The sequence below is a fragment of the Equus przewalskii genome, unplaced genomic scaffold, assembly GCF_037783145.1.
Source record: "Equus przewalskii isolate Varuska unplaced genomic scaffold, EquPr2 contig_9079, whole genome shotgun sequence".
NCBI classification, from domain to species: Eukaryota; Metazoa; Chordata; class Mammalia; order Perissodactyla; family Equidae; genus Equus; species Equus przewalskii.
Window position 1 is genome coordinate 34739 of NW_027228233.1, and position 15821 is coordinate 50559.

General features: G+C 39.4%; 2 protein-coding genes across 2 annotated transcripts; both read right to left on the minus strand.

The window, feature by feature from the left end:
* Positions 1-4020: 4020 nt before the first annotated feature.
* Positions 4021-4956, minus strand: LOC103545111 (olfactory receptor 4D9). The gene has a single exon (XM_008511838.2). It carries the CDS (start codon positions 4954-4956, stop codon positions 4021-4023), a length of 936 nt encoding a protein of 311 aa, XP_008510060.2.
* Positions 4957-13123: 8167 nt separating this feature from the next.
* LOC139081356 (olfactory receptor 4D11-like) lies at positions 13124-13955 on the minus strand. The gene is given in 2 exon segments (XM_070606854.1): positions 13124-13531; positions 13533-13955. Coding segments are annotated over 2 exon segments (831 nt in total).
* Positions 13956-15821: the final 1866 nt, after the last annotated feature.

A 15821-nucleotide genomic window follows, 5' to 3' on the forward strand; every position in this document is an offset into this window, starting at 1 on the left:
CACCTCCATGTTCTAGACCCTATGGTTCCAGAGATCCTAAAAGCAAAGAATTCCATTTTCCCCCTTGTCTCACTCCCAAAGTCATTTTTGAAACCTTGTCTCACCATAGGTCTATGGATATTCTCACTTGCATATATTGCACACTTGTAACTTAAAATGTCTAAAATCGATTTGAGCATTGTTATCAAGAACTAAATACTTCTCTTAGCTGATACTATCATTCTTCTTGTCACAAGGGCTCAGTATATCTGAATTATCTTTGAGACTCTCACTTACCCCTTATTTCTTTTTCTTAGTCTTTTGTAACCCTTCCTGAATAAATAACTTTTAGGCTTATTTCATGATTTTCAATGATTGTTCATAGTTTACTTCTAGAAATTTGCAGTTCCTCCCTGATATTAACGAAGTTGTGCAATTCCTTCCTCTTGTGTGTAGAGTGGACTTAGTGACTTGCTTCTTAAGGGAATATCAAAAAAGTGATAGGATGTTAGTTCCAAGATGAGGCTATAAAAGACTGACTTCTATCTAGTTGACACACTCTCCTTTGCTTTGATTGCTCCCTCTGATGAAGTAAGCTGCCATGTTGGAGAGACCCATAGGACTAGGGCCTGAGGAAGGCCTTCAGCCAACAGCCAGTAAGAAACTGAGCCCTCCGTCCAATAGCTTGTGGTTCTGGCCAACAGTCATGTGAGTGAGCTTGGAAGTGGATCCTTCCCCAGTTGAACTTTCATATGAGACTGCAGCTCCCAGGTGACACCTTGACATAGCCATGTGAGAGACTCTGAAGCAGAAGATTTAGCTAGGTCTTGACTGATTCCCATCCCACACAAACTGTGACTTAAGGAATGTGTGTTGTTTTAAGTGACTGTGTTATGGGTTAATATGTTACACAGAAATAGATTACTAATAGTTGTCTTTATTGCACAAGAGCATTGTTGGTAACATTCCCTTTCTGACTTGAAATGTCAGTCATGCCTCAACAATATCAACAACAAAACTCTGCATATCCCTCCAGGGCAGAGTTTTGTGGCTGAAACTTCATGAATGCTTAAATATAGTTTCTGTTTTGCTGACTATCCTAGAGTCCTAGAAATTAAGCTTCAACAACCTGAACCTTCTGGAATTTCTCAAACAAGTCCAGAATGGCAGGATCACTCCTAAACCAGCCAGTTTGTGTATGTAGATACATTTATCTGCTTATGAAAAATGTTGTGGAGGTTTAAAACCAGCCTTCTTTATATAGAAAAAAATCAGATGGTAGGACCAAGTATATATGACCTGTGTAGAATAAGCTAGAATCAGTTTAATATCTAATAATTCCAAAGAAAATGTCTCCACCTTGAGAAAGAGATAGATTAATCCAAATAATTAATTGGTGTCATGTTGAAAGAGAAGTAAATTTAATGGTGTTGTCCTGAATTCCATTGCTTTCCATCTCTGTGTGTGATGAGGTTGTTTTGCACGTGTAAACAGTCCAAGGCAACTTCCTGGGTGGATTTTGCTGGGTTTCTATCATTTGCAGGGTCCTACAGTTGAGAACATAAACTCTGATTGCATATATCTTTGGTTACTTAAAATTCTGCCCATTCACAAAGGTTTTTCTCAAGGTCAAGTCAACAGAAATATAAGAAAGAGGAATCATTGTGAAAAGTAGGTAGGATCTGAAGAACAATGATGCCAGAGCAAAGAGGGAGCCAGGCAGTAAATAGTCATTTGGTCTGCAGATGGATACAGCTGAAGACAAACCTATGTCTTTGTTCAATTCTATGCTCGGGCAAGTAAGTCTCATATTAGATAATAATTCAGAAAATGTTTGGGTGATGGGCAAAAAATAGAACACATGGAGGAGCAATCAACAAAGAAGATGGTATTTATCTCTATAGGAGCTTCTGGATGATTAGATGTTTGTTTACAACTAGCCTTTAGAAAGTATGAGGCTAAGTGAGGGTTGTCTTCTTGACCAGTCCTCTTTGGACACTCTCCTCCAGTGTTCTATGTTTTGGATCCTGACCTTCTAGCCTATTATCATGCTATTTCCAGGCTTACTTTGATCACCATTCCATCCTTTCTATTAAATTTTCTTTCCTCTTATCTCCTTCATTTCAGTTTGGTTCTCTGTGAATCCAAATGGTCCAGTAGCACTTCCAGCAAATATTTCTAGGTATTAAGAGAATCCTTTTAGAGATAAAGTCTTAGTCCTTCTCATCTAATCCAATTGTGATTTCTTAATAATGTGTTATATGTATGGAAGAAATCGCTGGAGTTCATCAGTTTTCATGTTCTCCTCTTTTTACTGGGGACAGAGCAGGATCACATTCTCCAAACTCCCTTGCAGTCAGTTGAGGCCATAGGACTATGAGCTGGCCAGTGGATGTGGTCAAAAGTGATACACATTACTTTCATGACTGGCCCATAACCATCCCTCTCTTTACCTCATAATTCTTAATCCTCTCTCTTTTTCCTTTTTTTGTGGATGAATGGAAAGCATTGTGAGGCTCTGGAGAGAAGTGGAGCCAAAGATGGAAGAAACGGAAGCCTGTTTCTCTAAATGAATGTGTGACACAACTCTTACTGTAGACCAGCATTGGCCTGTGACATGAGAATTAAATAAACTTTTACTGTGGTTAACTACTTCTGTTTTGAACTTTTCTGTCATGGTGTTTAGGTGTCTGATTAATACCTGAGTGACAGCTTTTATGGCTTGAGCTTTATCATAATGGGAGATATTGTACAGTAAAGTCAATAGATCCCAGCAAAATACCAAATGGAGTTATAGATTAACCTTCTCCTAGCACCATTCTCATTCCATTCATTTCATAGAGACTAGCAAATTCTCAGATTCACTGATTAAAGCCTCATGCTTTCTATTATCCTGTCTTTACCTTCTAATGGATTGAATGGGAAGTGTAAGGAAGTTGTGAGGTCTCTGTGTGAAGAAACAATGAGGACCACAAAAGAGAAATGTTAATCATGTGATGTGATGTGATGAAGGTGGTAGCTAATGCTATGGGGGTAATAATATAGTAATGCATAAGTTTATCATATCAACATGATTTACACCTTAAACTTACATGATGTTACATGTCAATTATATCTCAACAAACCTGGAAAAAAAACTCCCAAGAAACAAAAAAACAGAAACAATGAGACATTTGGGCCTATCCAGTCTGTGATTGGGATAATTCTGCTCTCTAATGGGGAGTCAGTTGCTTCCCATGGGAGTGCTTAGCATCTGTGTTTGCTTAAGCCTTTCATGAATCCAGGTGAGCTGTCCAAAGCCTCTACTCATCAGTGTTAATTTTTCCTGAATACTCCCAATTACAGCATTACCTCCTTCTGCCAGGAGGAAACCATGGCCTTGGAGTGATTTGGGGATCCTCTGTCCCTAGTAGAAATTACAGATTTGCATTGCTCAGGAGACCACAGATGGAGTTTTTCCTTCCAAACGTCAAATACTGGTATTGACTCCAGGAGTGTACTACTTCGTGGCTAAAACGAGCTCACTGTTGCATGAACGTGGCACACTCTTACATCAGTCTTTCCCTCCACAAATACTGACTTCTTTGCCTAGACTGTCCCTTTCTATCTTTTTCCCCTTGAAAAGGTCTCCTCACTGTCGAATGTCCTTTGAAGCTCTCAAGTAAAGTGCCTACAATATTTCCACTGCACTTTGTCCATATCCTCTTATAGCATCTTGGAGTGTGCCTGTAGGACAGTGACTATCTTTAATCTTTCTGCAGCAGTCTGAATCCCACCTCTGCCAAGCACATAATACATACTCTGTAAATATATGTGGAATGAATAATTGAAAGCGAGTAGTGGAAGACATAATGGGTCTCACCTTAAAGCGGTATCACCCATGGGTCCCCAGTACGTACTATAGGACCAGCCTCTTTTAGGACCCCATGGTATCCATAGATGCCCCTTTCTTCTTGGCATTAAGGTGATCTCTGGACATTTTGAGGAAGTGAAATTTAATATCTATCTTTAAATTTCAGTGTTAGCACATCCTCATAGAATTTAAATCTTTTCTGAATGCCATAGTCGTTTCTTTAGTTTCCTCATGGCTGACTTCATTTCCTGATTTCTCAGGGTGTAGATCATAGGATTGAGCAAAGGAGAGATGACAGTGAAGGTGACAGAAATGGCAGTATCTGTGGGGAGGGCAGTGAAGGGCCGGGCATAGACATAGATGCAGGGCACAAAGTGCAGGGTCACCACAGTGATGTGTGAGGTGCAGGTGGAGATGGCTTTCCTCCTGCCCTCTCCAGTATGAGATCTCAGTATCCTCAGGATGACTGTGTAGGATATGAGGAGAAAGAAGAATATAAACCAACTGACCAATCCATTATTAGAGATCATCAGGAGCTCCAGAGTGAAGGTGTCAGTGCAGGCGAGTTTGAGCACCTGGGGGACATCACAGTAGAAAGTGGCAAGAACATTGGGTCCACAGAAGGGGAGGGGCAGCAATAGGGAAATTTGCACAATGGAGCGGACAAAGCCCCCCACCCAGGAGGCCACAACCAGGCTAGTGCATCGTCCCCTATTCATGATGGTCATATAATGGAGGGGTTTTGAGATGGCTATGTAGCGATCAAATGCCATCACAGAGAGAGAAAAAACATCCGCACCTCCCAGAAGGTGGAAGAAGAACATTTGAGTGACACAGCCACTGAAGGAGATGGTTTTTCTCTCTGACAGAAGATCAGCTAGGACCTTAGGCGCTGTGATGGAGGAAAAGCAGATGTCAAGAACAGATAGATTGCGGAGCAGGAAGTACATGGGAGTGTGAAGGTGAGCTTCGCAGGTAACTGTAACCATGATGAGGAGGTTTCCCATCAGAGTTGTCATGTACACCAAAAACAGGAAGACAAATAAGACCCAGCTCAGTTCTCGAGACTGGGTAATTCCCAGGAAAATAAATTCTTTCACTGTGGTATAATTTCCCTGCTCCATTGGGTCCCAGATCCTTTTTGAAGTATATCTCTGGAAGAAATAAAAGTGCAGTTAAAGAAAGTTTTATGAAATCTACTGTTGTCTTTCTGTCACTTGTGTCTGATGCTTTCCTGGGGAGGAAGTTCATCTTTTATGTATGTGGCCGTGCCTGCAATTCTGTGCCACCAGTGGAAGAGGACCCAGGTTTTTGACTCAGTCATCCAAACAGGTAGGTTCTATCACTGTGGCCACTGAAACACAGGTGACAGATCCGTGAACCTATTCAATTGTACTTTTAATACAAAATATGACAGTTATTAAAAAATAAGCATGAATTTGATATGAAGAATGTTTCTTCACAAAAGACACCATTATGCGAATTAACAGACAACCTGCAAATGGGAGGATATTTACAATATGTATACTAAGAAAAGCTTCAGGTCCAAAATATGTAAAGAATATTTTACAAATCAGTAAAGAAAGATAGATGTTGAAAGAGAAAACGGCAAAGACGCTAACCAAAACTTTACCAAGGAGGATATTCAAATTGCAATTCAACTTCATGAATTATCAGGGAAATGTAAATTGAAATTACAGCAAGGAACTACTACCTACATACCAAAATGGCTAAACTGAAAAAGATGAAAAATATCCCGTGATGGTGAAGACGTGGAACAACTGGAACCTCTCATAGCCTGCTGGTGGGTGTGCAAATCGGGAGAATCACTTTGCTGTCTGATTATATCTGCTAACGCCATTATCTATATCCATATCCATATCTATACCTATATCTATGTATATCTATCTAATCACCTATCTTAGAATGGATACATATATATAGTTCATTCAGTTGTACGTATTGATTTTTCTGAGGATACATCTCCGTCCTCAGAATAATCTATTTCACTCCTAGGAAGTATGTACATATGTGCATATGTCATCTCCACCAAGACGTATCCTAGAATATTCATAGCAGCACTGTTTGTAATTGCCTCAAACTGGAAATGACACAAATGCCCATCAACAGTAGAAAAGATAAATAAATTGTTAAATTCATACAATACCATAGAGCCATGGGAATGATCAATGTACGGTACATGAAACAACATAAATGTCTCATAAGCACAATGTAGAGTCTAAGCCAGGCACAACAAAGTGTGCACCCACTTATTTTGTTCACATAAAGAACAAAAAGTATACCAAACTAAAGGAAATATGAGGGAGGATTTTGAACTACTGAGAATGTTCTGTTTCTTAATCTAGGTGCTTGTTACAAAAATTTATTGCTTGTGTGAAAATTCATTGAGCTGTACACTAATGTGCATTTTTCTGTATGTTTGTATATTATCCTTCAGCAGAAAGTTAAAAATAATGAACCTGGTGATTATAACATTTTAATCTCATGTCTACAGAATGACTTTCATCCAAGTGAGGTTTAATTGACGACCCACTTCATAATGGTTACTTTTATAGTTATATAGTTACAGCCTTTACCAGCTACAACTTGAGTTACCTTTTTATCTTTTTCTCACCTACAGACTTTAGGTCCTCCCGAATTCTTGTGTTAGGCAGGTTGCCCTTCTGTCCACATGTAGTGCCTTCTCAGATTCTGATTTTCATTTCTCTATGTTTTCTTTACTTTGTTCTTTAAACCTCAGAAAAAAATCCTTAAAAGACCATGTTTCCCCAAGCAGCACTCTCATTTTTGCTGACCTGGAAGAATAAGATAAGAGCCTCCTTTCGGATTCCATGGTCATCAGTTCGGATTCATCTCAGTCTCCTCATCTTTGGTGTTTATGTCAATGGCACAGAGTGATACGAACACATGTTCAGAATAACGATTGTGGGAAATTTCAGGTCTCTAGCATCTCAGATGTAAGAATTCCCTACACTATACTTACCATGGCTAGAAGGTGGAGAAATCACCCCTAAAACACTGTTCAGTTAATCTAGAGTGTGGAAACAGATTTCAATGAATGACAGCAGCCCACTCTAGAATCTTTCTTTTGGATATTGGACTGATAAGTCAATGGTTTTCAAATCTTCTGCTGAGGAAACCACTGCAACAAGCCTCATAGATTACGTTGTCACTTGTGCTCTCCTTTCCTCCTTTCTTTTCCTCCCCTGTTTCTCTTTCCTTCTTTGCTTCCTTCTTCTAGATATTTCTGTGACCGTATGAGGGTTCAGCAGAGCAACAGAATCAATAGGACATATATAGATATACAAGGTAAAATTATAATGAAGAGTTGGCTCACGTGATTATGGAAGCTGAGAAGTCCCAAGATCTGCTGTCTGCAAGTTGGAGACCCCGGAAGGCTGATGGTATAATTCAGTGCTAGTTTGATGACCTGAGAAGTAGGGAAGGCAATGTGTAAATCGCAGTCCGAGGGAAGGAGACAATGAGATGAGATGTCCCAGCTCACGCTGTGAGGCAGGGAAAATGGGGCACATTTCTCCTTCCTCCACCTTTTGTTCTACTCAGACCCTCAGTGAATTGGATGATGTGTACCTTAATTGAGAAGGCAATTAGTCTGCTTTACTGAGTCCATCTATTCAACTGCTAATCTCATCTGGAAACACTCTCACAGACACACCCAGAAATAATGTTTAATCTGGGCGCCATGTCGCCTGTCAAGTTGACACAAAATTAACCATCATAATGACATTGAGATGGTCTTTTTGAGTGAAAGGCGACTCAAACATAGATCTTTTCGTCAGGAGGTTTACAGTTAAGACAATAAGAGTGTTGCAGGTGGTGGAGTCGGCAGAAAGAAAAGGGAGGAGGTACAAAATCATGAGGATGTATATGAAAATAGCCCCATTTGGGCATACGATGTTTGTAAACTCCATCCAGGAGGTGTGCTGAACAGTATCATATCCCACACTTGCATTTTGGATACACACGTGTGGATCCTCTGGAACAGTCAGGCAATTTGGATTTTACCACCTTCCTAGTTGGTGTGGCCTTGGGCAAATCACTCCATAATTGTACCAAACTCATGAGAAATACATGGGAGTTTCACAGGGAATGGCTTAGAGTCAGTTCTCAGCCTGCATCGTTATAATTTATCTACCACATGAAAATAATGAGACCTACCTCATACACAAGGTGCTTCTAAGGAGTAGATGAGATTGTATGTCTGTTTAGGAAACTGAAAGCAGCTGAGGATTCTTATTTTGCCAGTCTCATCAGCTCCAGGTGAGTGCTTCTTTCCTTATACATGCCAGGTTCATCTGTGGGGTTGTCTGGGACTGGTTCATCTTGCTATTGATTGTGTCGTTCAAAGCCCTCTTCTCAACACTTGAGGTAAGTGGCAAATACTCTCTCTCCTCTAGGGACTTTTTTCTTTTTCACTTATGAATTTGAGCTAAGACGTGTTCAAAAAATCAGAGTATTGTATCATACACCTCCTTAGAAACATAAATAAATTTGTGTATGCAGTTTAGATATAGTTATTTATATTACAATCCTTTATGGAAAGAAAATAGATTATAATCCTCATTTACAAATCCAATCATCTTGATATCAGGCCCCAGGGGGGTCCATGCTACTTCCAAGGTCTCAACATTATGGAAATGTTGGCAAAATAATGGAGGTTTGCTTTGCTGAAGTTTGTTTTTAGAAAACTTTTGTGGAGTGATTCTTGTACTGACTGCTTCATTTTATCTCTCCAAAACCTATAATATCCATGTGAAATTGATATTATTGTCTTGATTTTATAGATGAGAAACTGAGACACAGAAAGATTAAGTAAGTTGCTCAAGGTCTCCCAGCTGGTAAAGCCAGGTCTCAATCCTAGATTTGTCTTATTCCAAAGACTTATGCTCTTAACTACTGCAACTATAGTTCTTCCCAGTGTTTATCAGCCCTTCCCAGAAAATGGTACAAAGAAAAAGGCTCAGAAAAATCTTTTTCAAATCAAGTTAGTCTGTGGGTGTAAGGAGCCTGCAGGTGGTGAGTGAGAGCTGTGACTGAGACTGCCTTAGTATGAGATGATGTCAGAAGTGACTCTGAAAAAAAAAAAAGCAGAGTTTGAAGAAAGCAAATTTTATAGTCATTGTGGGTACCTCAACCAACTGCCTGGATCAGCTTCATAGTGCTTCAGTGGCAGGGGAAGTGAGTTCTGAGTAGCATCTCCTCAAACATGAACTCTCAAAAGTAATGGATCTGGTCTGTTCCTATGGATGCTGTCTTTTGCAAAGAGTGGGAAGGATACTTTGAAAGTATAGGATTACGCACATTGTAGTGAAACTCATGCATATAAGAGGGGGAAGGGGGCAAATGGATAGAGAAATATAATTTTATGTGTTGCAAGGTCAAAATAAGGATCACAGGAGTTCTTAAAAATCACACCAAAGAGGACCATCCTTTGGAAACAAGCTTATCAAGCATCTCGTAAGAACCTGCAAACTGAATGTTATCCCTATACTCCAGCTTCCCACTGAGGAAATGCTGCTCCTTTTTCTCTTTCCTAACATTGAAAAGCCTCTACTCTTGAATGAATCTCTAAAAATTTTAGGAACATTATTCATATTCAGTTGCACATGAGGACACAGATAAGCTAGCCATTCAAAGACCTTGCTTAAAGCCCCAAACTTCTACTTCCAGACAAGAAGCAAAGCTGGCTAGGAAGCATATAATGAATTTAGGAAGGCTTTTAGAGTGCTGTTTTTCAAGGCAATCACCCTCCTGAGAGCTGGGGATGTGAACACCTTCTCAATTGCCTTCAAATAATTTTCAACCTCAACATCATGCCAAGTAAAATACATCCCATCCCCCCGCGTCAACTGACCTTCTAATATTTTTCAAGCCACACTTCCCCACTTCCTAGTCATGAAAAACTAACCTTTTTCTTTGCTTCATTAAGAGTTTTGGTTTCAAAAGGAACATTCCACACAATGGCAGCATTTTTGACAAATAAGCCCTAACAGCTTATCAGTTTTAGAAGTTCACACACCCCAACACTAACTGACATCAGTCTTCAAGTGGGAAATTGATCCTCTTATAATGCTCCAACTGCATCTTATAAGATGTAGGCTCTGGCGAAATTCATTGTTTAATGGAAAGCCTAGCTCAAGGCTAGTGATTTTTTTTTATCTTCTTCCTTCATATGGGAAATGGCAACCTCAGGGAATCATATCATTCGACAATTCCACTTTGCCTTACCATGACTCAACTACGTCTATTAGTCTGTCAGCCACAAGCCTATTAAAGTAATCAGTAAAGGGAATATAGTTGCATATGGATGTGGAAGCTGAGTGACCAATTCAATGGAGTTCCTGTAGGAGTCATTAAAATGTCATCAAGCCCTCCTCCTCTCTCTCCCTCATCTCCATGTTCCATCTCACATGTACATGCAGAGGCACTAGTGCACTTTCAGTACACATATCTTTCTCTAGACAGTGCATCATCCCTCTTGGTTCAAGAAGAAAGCATTTTAAACTACACCAAGGGCTGTGCTGTCTTCCTTCTAACCAAAATTGCTTTGCTTTAATTGGCTGAGATGTAAAGCTTAATTAAAAGAGTAGTAATGGAAAAATCAAATCTTTGTGGCTACTGTCAGGGCAGCTGTCAGAGATTGATTGATGTGGATTTATATGTCCAATTTCATTGAATGCAATGTGTTCATTGATATTACACAATTATATTAATCTACATCTCTAAGACCCACAGCTCCCTTAGAATCTAGGAAGGTAGCCTAGTGACAGCTGTTGATATTCATCAGGTTAATTACTTCAGAATTATTTTATGTTATTGGGTTCACAGGTACCAAGAGATTTTGATCATTGAAATATTTGATTCAGGGAGCAATGTAAGAAAGGGTATTTTGAAAGCTATGTGTGTGTCCAGAGCAGCCAGTCGACTTTTCCATGGGTCTTAGCAGCAGAGCTTAAAAATAATAAAGGCTGATTTAGTTGGAAAAAATGCAGCCCACCTTTAGATTTTACACCATCCAGATCAATGATAGATGTTTTTGTAATCAGATGTAATTCTTTCCCCTTCCCCTGGATTATTGAATCAGATTGTGTTGTGTGTTTAAACGTGGCTTGAGGAAGTCTCAGGGACAGTGATGTGGCAAGGGTTCTTTGGTTCTTGGTCTCTTGGGGTTATGCTTCTGAGATACAGTTAGTGATTCAGACCCCATAGATCTTTGGTGCCATCCAATTCTGACATAGTGATAAAAATCTGATTTGAGTAAGTCACGAGACATAGGAAGGAGAGAAAAGGACACGTTGGCATGAAATAGACTATAAAGTAGTTTGTGGTATGCATTTTTCATAGGCAATTTCATATAGGAAAGCTTAGAGACTCGCGACCAGTGCTGCCTGAGCAAAGGAAGCAGGACCTTGTGAACGGTGACTCGACAAATGTGAATTATTCTTAGAATTTTCATTTTAGGGGAAGCAGGTTAATATTGTAAAAATTTAGTATTGATAGACCAGGTGACAAGCAATTGCAGTGAATTGAACCAGTTTGGCAATGAATGCTTATGGTGCCATTCCAGACCCAAAGTGGGACATAAGTAAAGTTTGTCCTCAACGCTCAGTATCCTTTGGCTAACTCTGCTTGGGCTCTTCTCTGTCCTGGGTGCTCTGACATCTTGTTCTGATCCCTTATCTCTACTCTAAAAGCCAAGGGTTTATATTTGACCCATTACCTTCTTTTAATATGAAACTCTCCTATGCTTTATCTCAACAGTTTCTGGATGACTCTTTAAGTTGTAACAATAAGAAGCAAAGCTATTGTCACATTTTAATGACCAAAAGCTGGAAATTTTAAGATGAAAGATGCTTTGAATTCAACGTACATTCCCATGTTTTCTACCCCATCAGTTTTTTCCCAATAATGAGGAGTATGGGTCCTGTAGGAGAAGAGTGTAACAGGTCGATGGGGATTAGGGTTAGGGTTGGGTCAGAATGTGCGTAATGCACAGCCATTTGGATGATATTAATAATGACATTAGCCTTTCACTGAGCATTTACTACCTGCCAGGCATTGTATGTTTCACATATACCATCTCATTTTAACCCTGACAACAACTCCATGACATGTAAATAAGTACCTTATTATAGATGACCTATGACTTCTGAAGACATAAAATAACCTGCTCAAGATTAGGCAACTGGGGGATGGCAGAGATAGGATTTGGACCCAAGGCTATATGACTCTGAGGTTAGAGCATTCAGCTATAATGGTTTACTTTTACCATGATTTCCCAGACAAAAACACTAGCCTATACTTCTTCTTCACAAACACCAATAGATTGAAAAACAGACTGTTTAGAGTTTTATCTTCTTTAATCCTTCCTCTCTCTCTTGGGCAGTGAGAAGTGGGAAGAGTGTAAATTCTCAATGGAGAAGCCAATCTGAGATTGGTCCTGGTAAGGCTGGACTAGAAGATCAGTTTTGGAATAATGAGAATGGCTTGCTCTTTGTGTAGGATCTCTGAGGTTCTGCCTTTGTCTAAACCTACCACAAGAATGTGAATCTGGTACATGTAGTTCTGCATGACATAAATCCCTGTAGGCCATTATTGGAAATCTTTCAAGCCTTCTTCATTCCTGATAGGAATCCAGGAGGACAACCATTGTGTGCCTTTGAGGTTCTCAAGAGGTCACAAGCCCATGTAGAGTTCAACTAAGCAGAAAAAATGTCTTAATCTGTGATGGGCCATATGTCCCCATATATGTGTGCTTCAGATGCACTGATCATGAAATCTTTCTAGAACAGGATCACAGTTTGGCATAGACAGGTCCAGTAATGTAATAAATTACATCCACATAGTTTAAGAGCAATCAATTGGGTATCTGAAGACTTATCTCTGTAATTAAGTGGATGTGGGATCTTGAGCAAATCACTCTAACTCTAGGCTTCTGTTTACTTACCTCTTGAAAAGGAGATGGATTCAATCATTCTCTTCACTTGCCATATAGTTGTCCTGATTGACACATTGTTACTTTGATATTTGAATGGAAATACATCAATGAGCTCAATCCTATAACACTAGTTACTTCATGCTTACCAGAAGCTTGGGTTACCAGCAACCTATTAACTTTACTAGGAAAATAAATTGTTACCTAGTAAATGTATATTAGTTTATTGACAACATATTTGAGTATGTAAATAGAACTTGTGGGAAAAATAATGTATTTAGTCCTTGGTGATGAAGAGGTTGGAAACTCTTACTCTATTCCACCACAGAAGGCATGAGTCTTCTCTTCAGTCTCTTCATGGCTGACTTCATTTCTTGGTTCCTCAGAGTGTAGATCAAGGGGTTCATCAGAGGGGAGATGACAGTGAAGGTGACAGAGATGGCTTTATCTGTGGGGAGGGCAGTGAAGGGCCGGGCGTAGACATAGATACAGGGCACAAAGTGCAGGGTCACCACAGTGATGTGTGAGGTGCAGGTGGAGATGGCTTTCCTCCTGCCCTCCCCTGCCTGAGACCTCAGCATCATTAGGATGACTGTGTAGGACACAAGCAGGAAGATAAACCAAAGGGTAGTGACTAAGCCATTGTTGGAAATCATCAGGAGCTCAAGTGCAAAGGTGTCTGTACAGGCGAGTTTGAGGATCTGGGGGACATCACAGTAGAAAGCTGTCAAGAACATTGGGTCCACAGAAGGGGAGGGGCAGCAATAGGGAAATTTGCACGATGGAGTGGACAAAGCCCCCCACCCAGGAAGCCAAAATGAGGGCAGTGCATCGTCCCCTACTCATGATGGTGACATAATGCAGGGGCTTGGAGATGGCTATGTAGCGATCAAATGCCATCACAGAGAGAGAGAAAATATCCGCTCCACCAAGCAGGTGGAAGAAAAATATTTGCATCATGCAGGTAGTATAGGATATGGTCTTTATCTTTGACAGAAGGTCTGCCAGGACCTTTGGAGCGGTGATGGAGGAGAAGCAGATGTCAAGGATGGCTAGATTGCGGAGCAGGAAGTACATGGGGGTGTGAAGGCGAGACTCACAGGTCACAGTGACCATGATGAGGAGGTTTCCCAGAAGAGTTGTCATGTACACAAAACACAGGAAAATAAATAAGACCAAACTGAGATCTTGGGACTGAGTAAGTCCTAGAAATATAAATTCTTTTACCCTGGTGCCATTTCCCAACTCCACTGAATCATATTTCTTCTTCTTCGTATTGCTTGGAAAAAATTAAAAGTGTTATTTCAGAAAGTGTTTACTTTCCCTTAATAGATTCATGTTTACAGAGTCAGGTATTAGGTCAGAAAACTAGTGAGGTGTTATCAGTACATGAAGAGCCTTTCCAAGGTTATTGCTAACATGTCCTACATGACATCTCATTACACAAGCATGCATTTAGTTATTGTTTTCTTCTGTAATTTATAAGTATTTCAGAAAGTGCATAAAAATAGTGATCTCAGAATATAAGTTCCAAGTATCCAAGATAAACAAGTGAATGTTAAATATTCAGAAATGGAGTATTTTGGCACAAGGGATACAAAAATGGATACAGTTTGGTGTGTGGATAAGACAATGCCTATTAGGTACGACTGGAGTCCTTTGAGGATCCACACGAGTATGGGTTTTTTACCAGACTGGGTGCTCCGTTTAAATACTTTAAGAACTCCTATCTGCAACATGGTTGTCCTTCAACTGAATTTCACAGAAGCACTCCTCCTTTTTTTGAATCACAAGTTTAATGCTGTGAAAAATTAGAAAATTTTAAAGCTGTAAAATTCTTCTCTATTGTTCTTATCTTCCTTAAATGGATTTCTTTGTTTCTGTCTTTACTTTAAACTACTTTAGGTACCAAAAGCCCCGGAGTTGAATAACTCCTCAGCTATGAAATAAAAGTGGTAACGCAGAGCTTCTCTTATGTTCACTGGTCAAATTTATTTCCTAAATGCTATTTTTTTATTGCGCTGTCATTGACATAAAATAGAATCATATGTTTGAAGCGTACACCTTGATAAATTTTGACATAAGCGTATACCCACGAAATCATCACTGTGTTGAAGATAGTTAATATATTTATCAATGCAAAAATGTCTTTGTGGCCATTTATAATATGTCCCTTCTGCCCTTCCTTCTTCAGGTAACCATTGATCTGTGCTCTGTCGCTATCTATTAGTTTGTGTTTTCTAGAACTTTCTATAAATGGAATCCTACAATGTGTACTCTCTTTTTGTTTGGCTTCTTTCACTTACAAAATACATCCATGTTTTTGCATGCGCCAATATTTTTTTCCTTTTTATAGTATGCATGTGCCACATTTTGTTTTTCAGTTTGCTTGTTGATGAATCTTTGGATTGTTTCTATTTTTTGGCTATTACACATAAAGCTTTTATGAATGTTCGTGTATAGGTCTTTGTGTGGACATATGTTCCCATTTCTCTTAGGTACGTACCTAAGAATAGGATGGTTGTAACTCTTAAAATTCAATAGGAAAACAAACCATCTAATTAAAAAACAGGGGGCAAATGCTTTGAACAGGCACTTCAACAAGAAGATATAGGGATGGCCGATAAGCACATGAAAACATGCTCAACATCATTCATCACTGGGGAAATGTAAATGAAAGCCATAGTGAGATAACAGTACACATCTACTAAAATGGCTAAAATAAAGAAGGTGGATATATGAAGAGTTGACAAAAATGTAGAGGAATTGTAACTCTGGTGGGAATGCACAATGATGCAACCACTTTTGAAAACAGTTTATCAGTTTCCTAAAATGTTAAGTGTGTGCTTACAATATAATCATTTTGCTTTTGAATTCCTTTCTTATTTTTTGTGAATCCTTGAAAGGGACTTAATTTCTTTCTTTACAGTTTATCTCTTTTTTATTACCATAATCAGAAAGAAAAGAAAGGTGAAAGTCACTTCTTTCACTTTTTGGGTGGGTTTTCCAGTA